The sequence below is a fragment of the Mesoplodon mirus genome, assembly GCF_964341445.2.
Source record: "Mesoplodon mirus genome assembly, chromosome: 20".
Lineage (NCBI taxonomy): Eukaryota > Metazoa > Chordata > Mammalia > Artiodactyla > Ziphiidae > Mesoplodon > Mesoplodon mirus.
The window spans coordinates 8,588,704-8,604,111 of record NC_138996.1 but is presented as its reverse complement, the minus strand read 5'-3'; the positions used below and the strand labels follow the sequence as shown (position 1 = coordinate 8,604,111).

Genomic DNA, 15,408 nt, shown 5'->3' with positions numbered 1-15,408 from the left:
ACCATCCCATTGTGTGTAATGACAGCCTGACGTAGAGCAGGCAGGTTCCAGCTGGACCCCAGCTCTTCCAGGCTACGTGTGCTCCACGTGGTCCGGTTCACCCCTCGCCAGTGAGGCTTCAGGGCTAAAGCATTTTGCGTTTGAATTTCTTACGTGTTTTTGAAAAGGAAGGATGTAGACATTTAGACAGAGTAGAAGGAGCACCAGACTTTGGATCTGAGTCCCCGGTTGTGTGACCTTGGGCAGGTCACCTGATCTTCACTTCCTTACCGCTGAATGGGTGGCTGAAAACCGTCTACCACGTTGGGTCATCGGGCCGAGAAGGGCGTGTTCACAGTCAGTGCTTGGTTATCTGAAGCAGTATTCAGACTTACATCATCACCCTTGTCACCAAGAAGATTTGAAACCAGTTTAAAAATTTGCTTCCTTCAAATACTGTTTCAGATACATCAAAAGGGTCTCTAAGTTGGGAAATGTAACCATTCATTCACCATCAGAAGTAACGCTTAGCCACATGCATTTAGAGGGAAGTGTGTGGCGCGTGCAGGTTTCACGTGAGCAGGACCCTCGTGCAGTAATCTTGGTGTGCACGTCCTAATTTCATCCATACCAAAACGTGAGAGTTTTGTGTTCGATGAAAAGTAGAAGAAAGATCAGGGTGAGGCCAGGAATCAGCAGTACAAGCCTGAAGGTCAGTGACACTCACCGGGCAGTACTGACGGCCTTAAACTCTCAGAGAAGCATCCTAGCAGGACGCAGACGCACTGGCCGGCATCCCAAGGGGTTAACTAGCAACCCGGGGGCATCCCGTCCGGTTGTCATGTGGAAGGCTACCGGTGTAGAGGGGCTGTTGGCTGCTGGGTGACGCAGGGTCGTCACAAGCAGCGTGACAGACCAGGCCCTGCGTCCGCAGGCACTCCAAAGTCCGGCAGAAGAGTGAGATGGACATCGTGGTGAGTGAGGACCTGAACGGAGCCGTGAAGTTCTCCAGCTCGTTACCCCACCCGAGCAACCTCAACAGGTACTGCCCCGGGCCTTCCCGTCCGCGTCGTGTCCTTCCTGTTTTAGAAATGGATGTCGGAGCCGACGTCCTGGTAGCTCTGACATCGGGACATCCTGCTGTGGCCGGCACCTGGCATAATCCATCTCAGTGTTAAACTTAGAACACCTTCCCCCCGACCCCATCTAGAAGTCATCTCTTTCCCGAATTCACACAGCAATCTGTACCTTTCCTCACTCCAAGGAGCTTCTACCTCGCGTGACATTTGGTTTTGCAGAGGGTTTACCTTCTGGTCAGCCGTAAGCCTTTGACGGCCAGGGGATTACGCTTTATTTCTCTTTGCCTGCAGCCTAATCGTGTGTTACTGTCAACAAACAAACCTTTGCGGTTTGAACGGCACTGCCGTCTGGTCTTAGAGCCAGAATATGAGCAGTCAGGTAATCCTATCAGAATTGGGGACTAGTACAGAGGAAAGCTGCCAGGCGGCCACACACAGCTGAGGAGCACGGAGCACAGTGGCTCCTGAGTGTTTGGAGGACGGGGAGAGAGGTACCGAGTGGACTAGCTGTGCGGGATGAGTGGGCGGGCTGGAACTTTCTGGAAGGATCTGGAAAGACGTGCAGGATAGGCATGGGGAAAGATGGGGGGGTGCCCAGGAGAGGCAGCTCGTAGCGGTGCTGGCCTCTGCAGGGCTTTCTTGGGAGCGTGGCGAGGGCTGCTGAGGGTGCCGGCAGGACCCCGCTGGACCGGGAGAAGTGAGAACTTTGTCGTGTGGACCCCTCGAGGGGTCCCCAGGGCGACCGACAAAGCAAATCAGCAGTGAGGGGTCTGGATTGTGTGGGCGGTTCTCCTGAGGTGGGGCGGGCCTGGGAAGCACATGGAAAGCTTTCTGAGGTTCTGGCACAGCCATCTGCCAAGACAGCCCTGATGTGAGGCTGTTGGCGCAGGTCCGGGAGGGGTGAGCGCCTGAGTGAGTCATTTTGTTGGAAAGGCTCGTCTTTCCTCAGGTTAGTTCATCCTCAGGGATCACTTTGGCCCCATCCGCGTGATGGTCACGTTTATGTGAGGTGTGAGTGCCTTTCAGTTCCCACGCGGGGCCCTGAGGCTGGCTCTGGGCCCACACGCATGCACGCCCACACACACACACACACACACACATGCACGGCCCTCTCTTCTCAGCGTCCTGGCCCAGCGGCTGGAGAAGTGGCTGCAGCTGATGCTGATGTGGCACCCCCGACAGAGGGGCACCGACCCCGTCTACGGGCCCAATGGCTGCTTCAAGGCCCTGGACGACATCTTAAACTTGAAGGTGAGCCTACGCCGAGTTAGCCCGAGGCTGCGGGCTGTGGGCTGCCCGACCAGTGGGCAAACACAGGCTCCCGTGAGGGCGTCTCCACGTGAGAGGATGATGGGACCCCTTGCTGACCGACGTGGGTCGTGAGGTTGTAGCTGTGGACGGACAGGAGTGGGAAGACTCCGCCTGTGTGTGGCCCAGCGCTGACCTTCCTCCCCAGGCCGGGCCTCTGGGAGGCTGGGAGGTGTGGGGAGTAGCAGAAGATCCGGGCCAGCAGGCGGGAGTCTGTCAGGTGGTTTGTCCTGGGTTGTGTTGCAGCTGGTTCATGTCTTGAACATGGTCACGGGCACCATTCACACCTACCCCGTGGCAGAGGACGAGAGTCTGCCTAGCTTGAAGGCCCGGATCCAGCAGGACACAGGCATCCCCGAGGAGGACCAGGAGCTGCTGCAGGAAGCGGGTCTGGCCTTGACCCCCGACAAGCCCGCCGCTCAGTGCACCTCCGACGGCAAGGTGAGACTGGCCTCCTGCAGGCGCCCCAGCCCCGCCCGACCCCTGGAGGCTGATCGCCCGTCCCATCCCACTCCTTCATGCCAGGCAGTCTGTTACCACGCAGGGCAGGCGCCTGCCTGTTTTGAGGTTGGAATGCGAGATCCCGTGAACCTGATAGGAGACCTGAGTTACCCCACGCTTCACCCGTTCCTTCCAGACCACTGGGAGTGCCTTTCTTTTGCCTTTGCTGCCAAAGTGATGCTTCATTTTTCCGAGTCAACCAAAACTATTTTTGACACACCTCGTGTGTGCAGAACCGTGCTGACAGCTGCACAGAAAGAGCTGGAAAGTTAACACAGGAGAGAGAGTCACTGGACAGTAAAGCAAACCATCTAAGTTGCACGATATAGACAATCAGAGAATAGAATAGAGTAAGTTGTAGATGAGGTTTGCATTTGGGAATAAGTGTAAAAGGAGCAGCCAAGGGAAGCAGAGGCCGCGGCCCCTAGGAAAGGCTCAGTGGGCGCCCGGCACCTGCTGTCTGAGGACGGTGCTGTCGGGACCCTCCGAAGACTCCCGCCTTGTTGCTTGAGAAAAGGAGGGGCTGGGTCCACGAGGCCTCATTTTGCTCTTGTCCCTTTGCAGCTGAACGAGGGCCGCACCCTGGACATGGATCTCGTTTTCCTCTTTGACAACAGCAGGGTCACCTATGAGACCCAGATCTCCCCACGGCCCCAGCCGGAAAGTGTCAGCTGTATCCGTAAGAGCAGCGTGATCTTTTAAAAGATAATTACTTACAGTGCGTGGGACGAGGCTGGAGGGAGAGCCCTGGACCGAGGGAGGGGTTGCCCCTGAGAAGATGAGTCCCTCCAGCCCTCAGGCAGCCTTCCTCACTTGCACCCATGAGGGGTAGCCCAGGTGAAGAGAGGAAAGGACATCCATCTTCAATTAATGTCAACCTCATTTAAACAGAGGACAGACAGTACTGCCCACAGGCTACTGAACTTGAACCACGTGACCATTTTCTTGATTCTTGAAGTCGTCTTCATATTTTAATAATCAATACGTGCACGCGATACCAAAAAATCAAAAAGATTGTACGGTAGGCAGTAAGTGCCTCCGTCTCCCCAGCTCCTCAGGGAAACCACTGCTGCCTGACTCCTGGGTCTACCTTCCGGGGTGTTCTGTGCGTCTGTAACTTTTGACGTGCCTGTGCTCTACCAGGGCACAAAAATGTCTGCGACGGTAACCAGGCCCAGCACCCGACACGGTTGTGTAGCAGCAGAGCATTACATAACGGAGCAGTGTAGACGTGCCTGCGAGCTCTGCGGGCAGGAGGCGGTCCGTCGCAGGCGCCGCTCCCTGACGGTCGTGTGTGTCTCTGGCCAGTGCAAGAGCCCAAGAGGAGCCTCCCGTTCTTCCAGCTGAGGAAGGTGTGGGGTCAGGTCTGGCACAGCATCCAGGCCCTGAAGGAGGACTGCGGCCGCCTGCAGCAGGGCCAGCGCGCTGCCATGTACGTGCCCAGTGGTTCGCCTTTGCTTGCTCAGAGCTGCCCGGTGGCCCAGCCGCAGGACGGTGGCAGAGGCGAGGGCCCAGGGGTGGCCGCTGGGAGAGCGGGCAGGGGAACGCTGGTCTGGAAGGGTGGGACGGAGGGAGGTTCCGTCAGACCCGACCGGGCCAGTGTGGTCAGCGGGCGGCACTGGGGCCGCGGAAGGGCTCACTGCGGCGTGGGTCGGCCGCCCTCCCCTGACCGTCCTGCCAGGCTGGGCTGCTCTTGCCCCGGGTTGTGGCTGATTTGGGTCACTTCGTGTGGTACTTGGCCTAATTCACCCATTGCCGAGGGCCAGGAGCTTGTCGTTATGGTTATAGGTGGCTGCTCATGTTGCGGTTATACCAGTTACAGCAGGGGCCTGCCGTCTTGTTTGAGCTGGGTTTGCTATCGGTCCAGGAACTGGCACTTGGATGCCAGAGACACCCCGCGGTTCTGTTTCTCGGGGTCCCTGCAGGATGAATCTGCTCCGGAACAACAGCTGCCTGTCCAAGATGAAGAATTCCATGGCCTCTATGTCTCAGCAGCTCAAGGCCAAGCTGGATTTCTTTAAAACCAGCATCCAGATTGACCTGGAGAAGTACAGTGAGCAGAAAGAGTTTGGGATCAGTGAGTGTACTGTCTGTGATGAGTGTCGAGAGACCGTTGCTTTCTTCTCTCCGAGGTGTCTTTTGTTCCCTTGCCATTGAATCGCTTGTTTTCTGTTTGGGTTTGGGGATGTTTTCACTTTGCTTTTAATTTATTTTCCTTCCATTTTTTTTCAGCGTCAGACAAGCTGCTGCTGGCCTGGAGGGAGATGGAGCAGGCCGTGGAGCTCTGTGGACGGGTAGGAGGCACCCTGGGGTCCCCAGCCCGGCCGAGGGCGCGAGGCTCTTCCCCGCCGTCCTCCCCTTTCTCACTGTGTGCTCGGTCGAGCTTGTATGTCGAAAATGAGATTTTCCTCTCCCAGCTCTCTGCCCTCAGCTAGGACTTGCTGGAAAGAGTGGGAGAGGCAGGGGGTGGGGGACAGTGCAGGGGGGCCTGCCGTGGCAGGTCCGGGAGCTGCACAGACTGGAGTCAGGATTACGACGTGATTGTCCTCTTTCCACGAGAAGGGGCCTTGGATGAAGGAGCAACACTCCGTCTTGTCGGAGGTTGTCCTAACCTCCTTGGGACAAGAAATCCCCAGGAAAGAACGGGTCTAAGGGGCAAGTCTTAGGACAGTATAAATCAGATGCCGCTGAAAAGTGCTGATTATGAGGCCAGGGTGTGACGTGGCAGACCTCACACAAATGGAGGACTGTGGACTCCAAGGCTTTTTCCTGGACTTTGTCACCATTTTCCCTGTGAACTGGGGCAGGGAGTTTCACCTCCGAGTCTTAACGTCTGTTTCTATAAATCAGTACCGATGTGCCTCCTTAAAGGTGGGTGTCCATCGGCAGTACCTTGTCCAACCACAGGGACCCCAACGCACCCCCAGTCTTGGCACTCGTGGGTGTAATCCCTGAGGTCATCGATGACTTTGGAGAAGAGAATGTGCCCCGGCCGCTTCTCCACGCCAGGACTGGGCCAGGCCCCGACCTGCTCTATCTCCTCTCACCCTAACGCAGCCCTGTGAGAGCCTAGTTTACAGTGGAGGAAACTGCAGTGCAAGGTCAGGGGACCTGCCCGAGGGCCACACAGCGGACAGGTGGCCGACCCCAGATCCGACTGCAGGGCTCCAAGTGCGGGTCCCTTCCGGCTGGTCAGCTGAGGGTCTGCGGTGAGGCCGGAGGGCTCCCCCGAGAAGCCCATGTCTCAAGAGTTTGTCGCCGCGTCCTTGGCCTCAGCACCTCTCTTCCTGCAGGAGAACGAGGTGAAGCAGCTGGTGGAGCGGATGATGGCGCTGCAGACGGACATCGTGGACCTGCAGCGCAGCCCCGTGGGCCGGAAGCAGGGCGGGACGCTGGACGACCTGTGAGTGTGTGTGTACGCGCGCGTGCCTGTGTGTGTGTGTGAGCGTGTGTTGTGTGAGAGTGAGCCTGTATAGGAATGTGTATGTCTGTGTGTGAGCGTGTGTCTCTCTTTGTATGTGTGGGTATGAGTGTGTGTGTCGGGATGGTTTGAGTGTGGTCCCGGTGGGGCCCCGTGGGCCCGTTCCCCCCGGAGCTCGGCCCCCGTGGGGTCACCTCGGCACACGCAGAGATGAGCACAGGCACAGCTCCGTCACTCTGAGCCTCACAGGATAGAGAAGCGCTGTCTGACCTCACAGTTATGGGGACCAGTTCAGATAACGCCCCCAGCGGTGGCTCGTGAACTACGGAGGCTGCCGTCCCAAGAGCCTTTGCTTGACCAAAGTATCAGATTAGACGCCAGGGCCGCCCAGCCCACCCTCACTCGCCGTGGCCCGAGGAGCAGAAAGTAGAACGGGTGGAGCCTGGCAAGTCTTAGAAGGTGGGATCTGGACACTTCATTTGAGTCTTGATCAGGAACTTGGCCTTGGCTCCGGGAGTGGGGGGCAGTGCAGGGGGGTGCCTAGGCAGAGCAGCCCCGCCTGCAGCCCTGGGAGCGGACAGGAGGGGCAGGTGAGCCTCGGGGCCCCTCAGGAGCTACCTCCTTCGGGCTCAGCCGTGTCCTCTGATGCTTCTATTAGGATTCTTAGGACCAGATGCCGAACATCAGAAATTTAGTTATTTGTAATCCTTATTTTCTCAAGTCATTTAACCCTTTATTCTCCTCTGATTTTCAAACGAAAGTCACCCCTGAAAATGTCAGCCCGTCTCACTGTGTTAGGGGCACGGGGAGGGTGTCTGTGTCTGCTCCTGGGCTTGGGTTTTCGGGGGCCGCATTCTACGGGCTCAGGTCCAGCAACAGACCGCACCCAGAGTCCCGATGGCAGGAGCCGGGCGGGCAGGGAATTCAGAGGAGACTGCTGTCCTGAAGATTCTTACTAGACCTTGGAGGTGTTTGAGTTTTGATAATGAGGCGGGCCTTCCCTTGTCCTGGATTTCACCTGTAACATCACCAGGAACGATCGTTTGCTCCAGTCGGGATGTGCTGCCCGTCTGGCTTCTAGAAATCAGTAGTCCGGACGGCAGGAGTTGGCCCCGGCGCTTCAGGTGAGCTTGTTGACCTCTGCTCGATGCTGACGAAGCTGCTGTCTTGTGTGTTTCAGAGAAGAGCAGGCGCGGGAGCTTTACCGGAGGCTGAGGGAGAAGCCCCGAGGTGAGTGGGCCACCTCCCGGGTCCCTCACTACCCGGGCACCAGGCCAGCGCCCCCCGCGGACCGTGCGACCCCGTCCCTCTTTGCAGACCAGCGAACTGATGGCGACAGTCAGGAAATGGTACGGCTGCTCCTGCAGGCGATCCAAGGCTTTGAGAAGAAAGTGCGAGTGATCTATACGCAGCTCAGGTATCAGGCCGCCTTCCCTCCGGCGGGGTGGAGTGGGGAGGGGCGGTGGGCTGTGTGTGAGGCCTCGCCCACTCGCCTGAGCCCCGCGGGACCTGCACCTGCGGCGCCGAGCGGAGCCTTAACGGCCGGGGCTGCGTCCCGCGTCCTCTGACCCACGTGCCGCTGGAGCTTGTCACGTTTGTTCTTCACAGTAAGACTGTGGTCTGCAAGCAGAAGGCTCTGGAGCTGCTGCCCAAGGTGGAGGAGGTGGTGAGCCTAATGAGCGAGGACGAGAAGACTGTGGTTCGGCTGCAGGAAAAGCGACAGAAGGAGCTCTGGAACCTGCTGAAGATCGCCTGCGTGAGTGACCTCGGCGCGGCCCTGTGCTGCCGTCCCCAGCCCAGCACCCGGCGTGGGGGCCGCGGGGCCACCACCAGCGCTCCGCTGCTGCCGCTTGCTTTCCACTTCTCTGCTCCGTGACTTGGTGTGAGTGGGGAGGGGCGGGGTGGGCGCCTGTGTCCTCGTGTTACTTGTGCGGGTGGCGGCTGTGATCAATCAGCACAGTTACTCTCACGGTCCTGGAGGCCAGAAGGCCGCCATCCAGGTGTCGGCGGGGCCAGGCTCCCTCTGGAGGCTGGAGGGGAGAATCCCTCCTCCGTTGTCGCCTCTTCTTCGATTTCCGCGGCTCCCGGTACTCCTTGGCTTGTGGCATCGTCCCTGCAGTGTCTGCCTCTGTCTCCACGTGACCCTCTTCTCTGCGTCTCTTTTCTGAGTATCTCTTGTAAAAACACTTGTCGCTGGATTCAGGTCCCACCCACGTAGTCCAGGGTGATCTCATCACAGGCTCCTTAGCTACACCTGCAAAGATCCTTTCTCCAGACGAGGCCACACGCCCAGGTTCCTGGAGGTCTGCATGCAGCCCCAGCAGCGCGTGCCCGTGTGGCCTGGTGGGTCCTGAGCTGTGCCGTGCTGCGCAGCACTCAGCCCACACTTTGTGTGCCCGCCGTCTCAGCGTAGCTGTGATCCCACTGAGTTGCTCAGAGAGAGCCCTCAGCACAGAAGAGCCCAGGACAGAGGAGGGAGAAGAGCCAGGTAGAAGCCGTGTCTTGGAAGCGAGCTGGTGGGACAGACCGCGCCCGCCGCCCTGCGGGCTGAAGGGCAGCTGAGGAGGTGACTGCAGAGCGACTTGGTCGCGGATCAGGGCAGCACGGCTGCATGAGGTGGAGCGGCCACCGCGGCCTGGGGTGTCAGAGCACCTTGGTCTCCTGTCCTGCGATGGTGCGAGTCACAGAAGGTCACTTAGGACCTTTGTGTGTCTGTCTTCTACTTGGAAAGAGTAAACACACCTTCCTTCTAATTTCCTTGTAAGAGTTTGTTAAGCGACCCAACTAATAGAGCCCTCAGATCTCTCTGTAGTTAGAATCTGGGTTTTTTTAGTAGATTGATTGATTGATTGATTTTTGGCTGTGTTGGGTCTTTGTTGCTGCGTGCGGGCTTTCTCTAGTTGCTGCGAGCAGGGGCTACTCTTTGTTGCGGTGCACAGGCTCTAGGCACACGGGCTTCAGTAGTTGTGGCATGTGGGCTCAGTAGTTGTGGCTCGCGGGCTCTAGAGTGCGGGCTCAGTAGTTGTGGCGCACGGGCTTAGTTGCTCCGCGGCATGTGGGACCTTCCCGGACCAGGACTCGAACCCGTGTCCCCTGGATTGGCAAGCGGATTCTTAACCACTGCGCCACCAGGGAAGCTCCTAGAAACTTTTACCAAAAAGCACACCTATAGATACAGAAACAGTTTCTAAACTGAAATGCAAACCATCAAATAGCGATGTTGACCTATTTCTCCAGGAAGGGCCTGTGTCTCGTGGCCAGTTGTCTCATGAGAAAATACCCTGGTGTGGTGCCTGGGACTTCCCTGGCAGTCCAGTGGTTAAAGACTTCACCTTCCAATGCAGGGGGTGCAAGTTTGATCCCTGGTCAGGGAGCTAAAATCCCACATGCCTCTCAGCCAAAAAACCAAAACATAAAAAACAGAAGCAATATTGCAACAAATTCAATATAAACTTTAGAAAGGGTCCACATCGGAAAAAAAAAAAAAAACTTGAAAGAAAGAAAATACCCTGGTGTGAATGCAAAATGTGAAACATCTGTTTGCTCCAAAACTGCTGACTCTCTTCCTGGTTTTGTCGTCTAGAGCAAGGTGCGAGGTCCCGTCAGTGGAAGCCCGGACAGCATGAACACATCCCGCCTGAGTCACCCCAGCCAGCTTCTGTCTCAGCCTTGCCCAGCCCCTGACAGCTTACCCGAGGCCATCAAGAAGAGGTGCGTCCCCGTTCGCCGTGCCCAGTGCAGGAGTCGGGCGTGTCGGTCACCTGTCGGCGGTTCTGTGCGTGTTTGCCGGGCGCTGCGGGGACAGATGCGGCGTTTTGCTCCCAGAGCTCCTCCTGACTTGCCGACTAAGGTTTCCTCGTCTGAGGTCGGGTTGCTTGTTGCTGGACGGGAACCTTGAAAGTGCTGGCCAGTCGCTGCTGTCCGCTAGTCCACCCATCGCGGTCTGCTCATAGAACCAGGTCCCTGCGGGCGTGCCCTGGCCTCCACGCCTGAGTCGCGTGTCACTGGTCCCCCCCGTGGCTTCTCCCTGCCCCACTCATCACCTGCACCCCTGCCGCAGAGCTGGGAGCAGAGAGCCCCAGAGCCCTTCCGGCGAACTTCTCCCTCCCTGCTTCCCCCGCCAGTGCTGCTTCCAGGCCCCACTGGTCAAATCAGTCTTCACAGGAGACCATTTTTCTTTTTTTTTTTTTTTTTTTTTTGCGGTATGCGGACCTCTCACTGTTGTGGCCTCTCCCGTTGCGGAGCACAGGCTCCGGACGCGCAGGCTCAGTGGCCATGGCTCACGGGCCCAGCCGCTCCGCGGCACGTGGGATCTTCCCGGACCGGGGCACGAACCCGTGTCCCCTGCATCGGCAGGCGGACTCTCAACCACTGCACCACCAGGGAAGCCCCACAGGAGACCACTTTGATCGAGTTATTCCTCGAGTTATTTAGGGACCAGCCATGGCTTCCTCCTGCCTCGGGGTCCAAGCCTGAGCCTTCTCAGGCCTTCAAGCCACCTCCGCATTCTGACCCACTGCTCCCGGGCAGATTCCTGGCTCTGCCGTCAGGGGTCTTAAAGCCTGGTCCAGACCAGCAGCATCGGAGGGTTCTGGGTACTTGCCAGAAATGCAGATTTGGGGTCAGGAGCTCGGGGTGGGGCGGAGCAGTCCTGTTGAACCAGCCCTGGCTGACCCTCCTGCGCCCTGAAGTTCCAGAACCTCGGCTCCGCTGACACCTTTCCCCGCAGCCACCCTCCCTCTTCGCCCACCTCCTCCACGGCCCTGGCACACGAGCACAGGGATCCTTCTCCTCCTGGACCACCTTTGGGGGTTTTTTTGTTTCTGGTTCAGTCTCACATTTATTCAGCACCTTCCCTTTGCTGGGCCCCAGGCAGTGGAGACAGTTAAAATCGGTTCCTGTGGGCAGATCTATAGAATGGAAAATACATTAATGATTGCCGAGGGCAGGGGGCAGGGCAGGAATGGGGAGTGACCGGCGACAGGTACAAGGTTTCTTTTTGGGTGATGAAAGCATTCCAAAACTGGATTACCAGGATGGTTGCACAACTCCAAAAATGTACTCGAACTATGGAACTGTGCACCTTAAATGGGTGAACTTTATGGTTTGTAAATTTATCTCAATACAGCTGTTTTAAAAAATCCTGTTCCTGTACTTGGGGGCTTTGTAGCCTCTACAGTTTTGGATTTTTTATTTTTAATTATTTTTAATTTTTTATTTTTTTTGCCGCTTGGCTGGCGGGATCTTAGTTCCCTGACCAGGGACTGAACCCGGGTCCTCAGCAGTGAAAGCGCAGAGTCCTAACCACTGGACTGCCAGGGAAGTCCCTGTTTTGGATTCTTAATTCTCTCCCAACTTACTGTTAGCTCCTTGAGGATGGTAACCAGGTCCCGCGCCTCTCACGGGGCCTCTGGGGCCGGCCCGGAGCCTGGAGCCTGGTTAGTAGTCCATGGATGAGTCTGGGCAGCGCCGTGCTTTGTTCCGTCCATCAGTGCCCCCTTCACGGTGAGGGGAGGGCATCGAGGGCCCTTCCTCCTGGATTTGTCACTCTCTTTCCATGAGATCCTCAAAGCTCTGGAGAAGTCATCCCGGGGGCACAGGCCGCTGTCTGTGTCTCCACGTCCTCAAGCCAAGGTTAGAAAGGACAGATGCCTCGCCCTGCTCTCCTCTTTCTCACTGCGGCCGGTTCTCAGGGGGACACGTGCATTTCTCATCAGAGGGAAGGGGAGAGAGCGCGGTAAACAAATCAGTTCCCAGAACTTGCTTCCCCCAGATGTCAACGAGCTGGGGACATCTGGGGGAAATTGCATGGTGTGTATATTTTTGTCCGTTTCAAAAAGTGGAAAACAGGTGGTTTGGGAGAGATCTTCAGATTACGGCAGTTAGGAGAGAATCTAGTTAAGTCAGAAAGAGCTTTGTTATTAAGCCGGGTCGCTGCTTTTTCACGTGGTGAACAGTGATGCTCGTAGCTGGATTCGAGCTTCTGTAACAGCACTTAACTAGACAGATGAAATCACTTAGGCAATAACACAGTGTTTTAAGACACTCAGCCTCAGAATAATTATTTAATTTTTAAAACCTTTCCAGAAGCTCTTTAGCGTATTTGTAAACACTTTTGAAAAGTTGACATTGACCACGTTCTAATAATTCAATCGTTTTTTTTAGTGAAGACCTCGTGGCTGAAGCACACACCCTGTGCACCCAGCTGGAAAACGCCCTGCAGGACACCATGAAGGACCAGGACCAGAGCTTAAGGGTAATGGCCCGTGGGAGCCCCCGCCGCCCCACGCCCTTTCTTTCCACAGCAAACGAGAAAAAGCAGATCGAAAGGCGATGCCGTGCCTCCTCGATCTCAGTGTACACTTAGGATTTTCTAGTACGTGCTTCTTATTCACCGTGATAGCAATGCTGATGCCTGTTGAACGTGTGCAGGTACTTTGTGCGCATTATGTCATTTCATCCTTGCTACCCTTGCTCCTTACGAAGAAGGTAACCTCATTGTGAGAAGGCCTCTCCCCTGCTGCACCTTCTGTACAACTGCCGGGCATCTGTGTGTGGGGTGCAGTGCTGGGCTCCGGGAACAAAGCAAGAGCCCATCACCACCCCGCCTCTCAGGGACTCGGGGCTTAGCAGTCCTAGTTACAGGGAAGCTGACCTAAAGAAAAACGAGTCCAGATGCAGGTACGTTGAGACAAAGCTGAAGTTGCCGCGAGGATGCGAACTCATCCGCTTGGCTCTTCGGCCTTTTCCTGCCGATACAGTCACATGCTAGCGTCTCCAGAACTTCTGATTTGGGGGAAGAATCGGAGGGGATACTGCTCATTGTCATCACTTCTTACTTATTCAAGTGTCCTTCTCTGGTTTGGGGCTTTCTGTGTCTCTTCTTGCTGTTCTTCCTCCTCCAAGCCGTGTATACTTTGATCCTTTCACTGCCCGTTGGCACTTCTGCCAGAGGAAAAGGAAGTCTGACCAGGCCATTTCACCTGGTGAGGTTGGAGGTCGAGAGCTGAGGTTAGCCCAGGGTACCAGCTGCCCGCAGTGAGCATGAGTCTGTGCTGTGAGCTGCAGTAACAATACTTAAATCACCTTCCTGGAATCTCAGGGCTCCAAGCCCATCTGAAGAAAAGGCTCCGGCACGGTTTTGCAGACGTAGCTGTAGCTCAGGGGTACCCTGCAGAAACAAGGCTGTCTTAACGAGAGGAATTCATTTTCCCTCTAAACTGTGCTGGTTGCCTCCCGAACAAGGCAGATGTCTAGGTGGCCATGGTGTCTTTAACGTGCCCGTTGACTTTCAGTCTCTAGACTGGAGCTGGTTGCAGTCGGGGGAGGAGGAGAAGCCTGGAGCGGGCCTCCTGATGGTGGGCGGCCCTGACCCTGCCGGGCTGCCTGGCCTGAGGCCCCCGGGGCCCCGCCACGTCGCGTCCAGTGTTCTCGGCACCCAGATGGAGATCTCGCTTCCCCAGCAGCCATGACCATCACCGTGGACCGAGGATGCAGCCCTCCGGGGCAGTGCCAGCAGCTTGTCTGCACGCTGGACGTCCTCCGCCACAGAGGCCCAGCAGACGTGGATGCCGAGCACGGCGTCTGGGGAGATGGAGCCACGGCAGCCACTGCCTCTGAGCGGAGAGAAGTGCTCCGAGTACGGTGGCTCCACAGACCACTGGCCACACGTCTAACTGACTTTTAGGGCGAAGTATGAACGGCACTTGGTGCTAGCTGTCCTCTCCTGACCCCTCCTGATCTCCAGAGGCCTCATCCACCTGTCTTCATAGCTAAGGTTTAATCTGGATCCGGCTTCTCTTGAAACCGTGGATTCAGCCCAGCCCGGTCCTCCCTCCTCTTCTGACTTCACGGCTGCTAACGTTTTCCTTCTGCCTTCGACCTTGGGCCAGGCTGGGTGAGTGCTGCTTTCCCCATCCGGAGTCTCTCCAGCCAGAGTGAGTCGCTGGTGCCAGGAGGGGAGAGCGTCTCCCTTCCTGTGGGTCCCAAAGAGTCCCCGGGAGCAAGCTGCCATGGAGAAGAAGGAAAGAAGAGGAAGGTGTCTGTCAACCACCAGCTTGCTGACCCCTGTGCCCACACCCCCTGCCCCTGGGTGTGGCAGGGTGCACGGGGCAGTTCCCATCCCTCGTATCATCCAGCGGTATTATTAAATGGATTTATATTTAAAAAACAGATTCTCTATTTTGTAACATGACTCAAATCCCACAGTCTATTTTTATAATACCTCTGGTTGGGACTTACGAACTCGAAGCCCAACTTTAATGGAAAGTTTTATGAAATTGAATGGTGCCTGATCAAACAGTGCCAGAGCGCCAGCACTGCCTCTTTGACGTTTCACAAAAGCTGCTCCTTCCTATAACAGCAGGAAAGCAAAGTGAGTTCAGATGATAAACAGGCAAGTTTGGTTGGAGAAGAAAGTGGGACGAGAAGAGTTTCACAGAGTGCCTTCCATGGAGGCGGTACAGTGGGTTCTGTGTCAGGGAAGTTTGGGAAACGCTTCATGCTTTAACTGCCTCTTGGAGATTCACCTTGTGCACTGGTTTATTAAAGAATCTGAAAGATCTATAATAATAAACTGGCTTAAATCTACCTAAATCCACTGTTTACCCAATTCATTTGACAGTAGAGCCTTTTTCTTTTTTCTCCCGTGTACATGTAACATTGATTGACGTCCCAAAGAACTGAGTTTGATAAAGCGTGATTTTGGAAACACTGGTGAGGAACACAGTGGGACATTCTACCAGAAAGGTAGGCTGGGACGGGGTCAGATTAGGGAGGGAATGAATGTGGAGTTAAGAGTCAGGGGCTGATTTTGTAGGCAGTTGGGAGCCACTGAAGAATTTTGAACAAGGAAGGACACATCACCAAAGCTAATGTTTTAAAACGAGTGATGTAACTGGAATATGCTAATTGGTTGAAAAAGTGAAAATTCTGGAGGTAGGACTTCCACTTCCAAAAGGTGGAACAGATGTACTTTTTTCCTGTTCCTCCTGCTAGTACAGCTGAGATCCTTGGACGTTATTTATAAACAAAGGTAAGACCCCAAAAGGCAGTGAGAAGGAGGCAGACCAGCTAGGGACCTTGGCCCTGAGCGGTGATGTGGTGGTGAGTTCCCTGGGT

The 15,408-nt window shown here is 56.0% G+C and overlaps 1 protein-coding gene across 2 annotated transcripts in view; it reads left to right on the top strand.

Moving 5' to 3' along the window:
- Nucleotides 1-14,877, top strand: part of IKBKB (inhibitor of nuclear factor kappa B kinase subunit beta) — a 47,265-nt gene extending 32,388 nt beyond the window's left edge. Inside the window, exons 9-22 of one of the 2 annotated variants that reach the window (XM_082608721.1) lie at nucleotides 914-1,021; nucleotides 2,180-2,309; nucleotides 2,613-2,807; nucleotides 3,432-3,546; nucleotides 4,176-4,299; nucleotides 4,793-4,920; nucleotides 5,100-5,161; nucleotides 6,161-6,270; nucleotides 7,469-7,518; nucleotides 7,606-7,705; nucleotides 7,897-8,044; nucleotides 9,872-9,999; nucleotides 12,454-12,544; nucleotides 13,584-14,877. In XM_082608721.1, the coding sequence (XP_082464847.1) occupies nucleotides 914-1,021; nucleotides 2,180-2,309; nucleotides 2,613-2,807; nucleotides 3,432-3,546; nucleotides 4,176-4,299; nucleotides 4,793-4,920; nucleotides 5,100-5,161; nucleotides 6,161-6,270; nucleotides 7,469-7,518; nucleotides 7,606-7,705; nucleotides 7,897-8,044; nucleotides 9,872-9,999; nucleotides 12,454-12,544; nucleotides 13,584-13,760 (1,666 nt within the window). In that variant the 3' untranslated portion in view covers nucleotides 13,761-14,877. Of the gene's footprint in view, nucleotides 1-913; nucleotides 1,022-2,179; nucleotides 2,310-2,612; nucleotides 2,808-3,431; nucleotides 3,547-4,175; nucleotides 4,300-4,792; nucleotides 4,945-5,099; nucleotides 5,162-6,160; nucleotides 6,271-7,468; nucleotides 7,519-7,605; nucleotides 7,706-7,896; nucleotides 8,045-9,871; nucleotides 10,000-12,453; nucleotides 12,545-13,583 lie in introns of both variants that reach the window. The other variant, XM_082608720.1, reaches the window with a different exon arrangement.
- The last annotated feature ends 531 nt before the right edge of the window (nucleotides 14,878-15,408 follow it).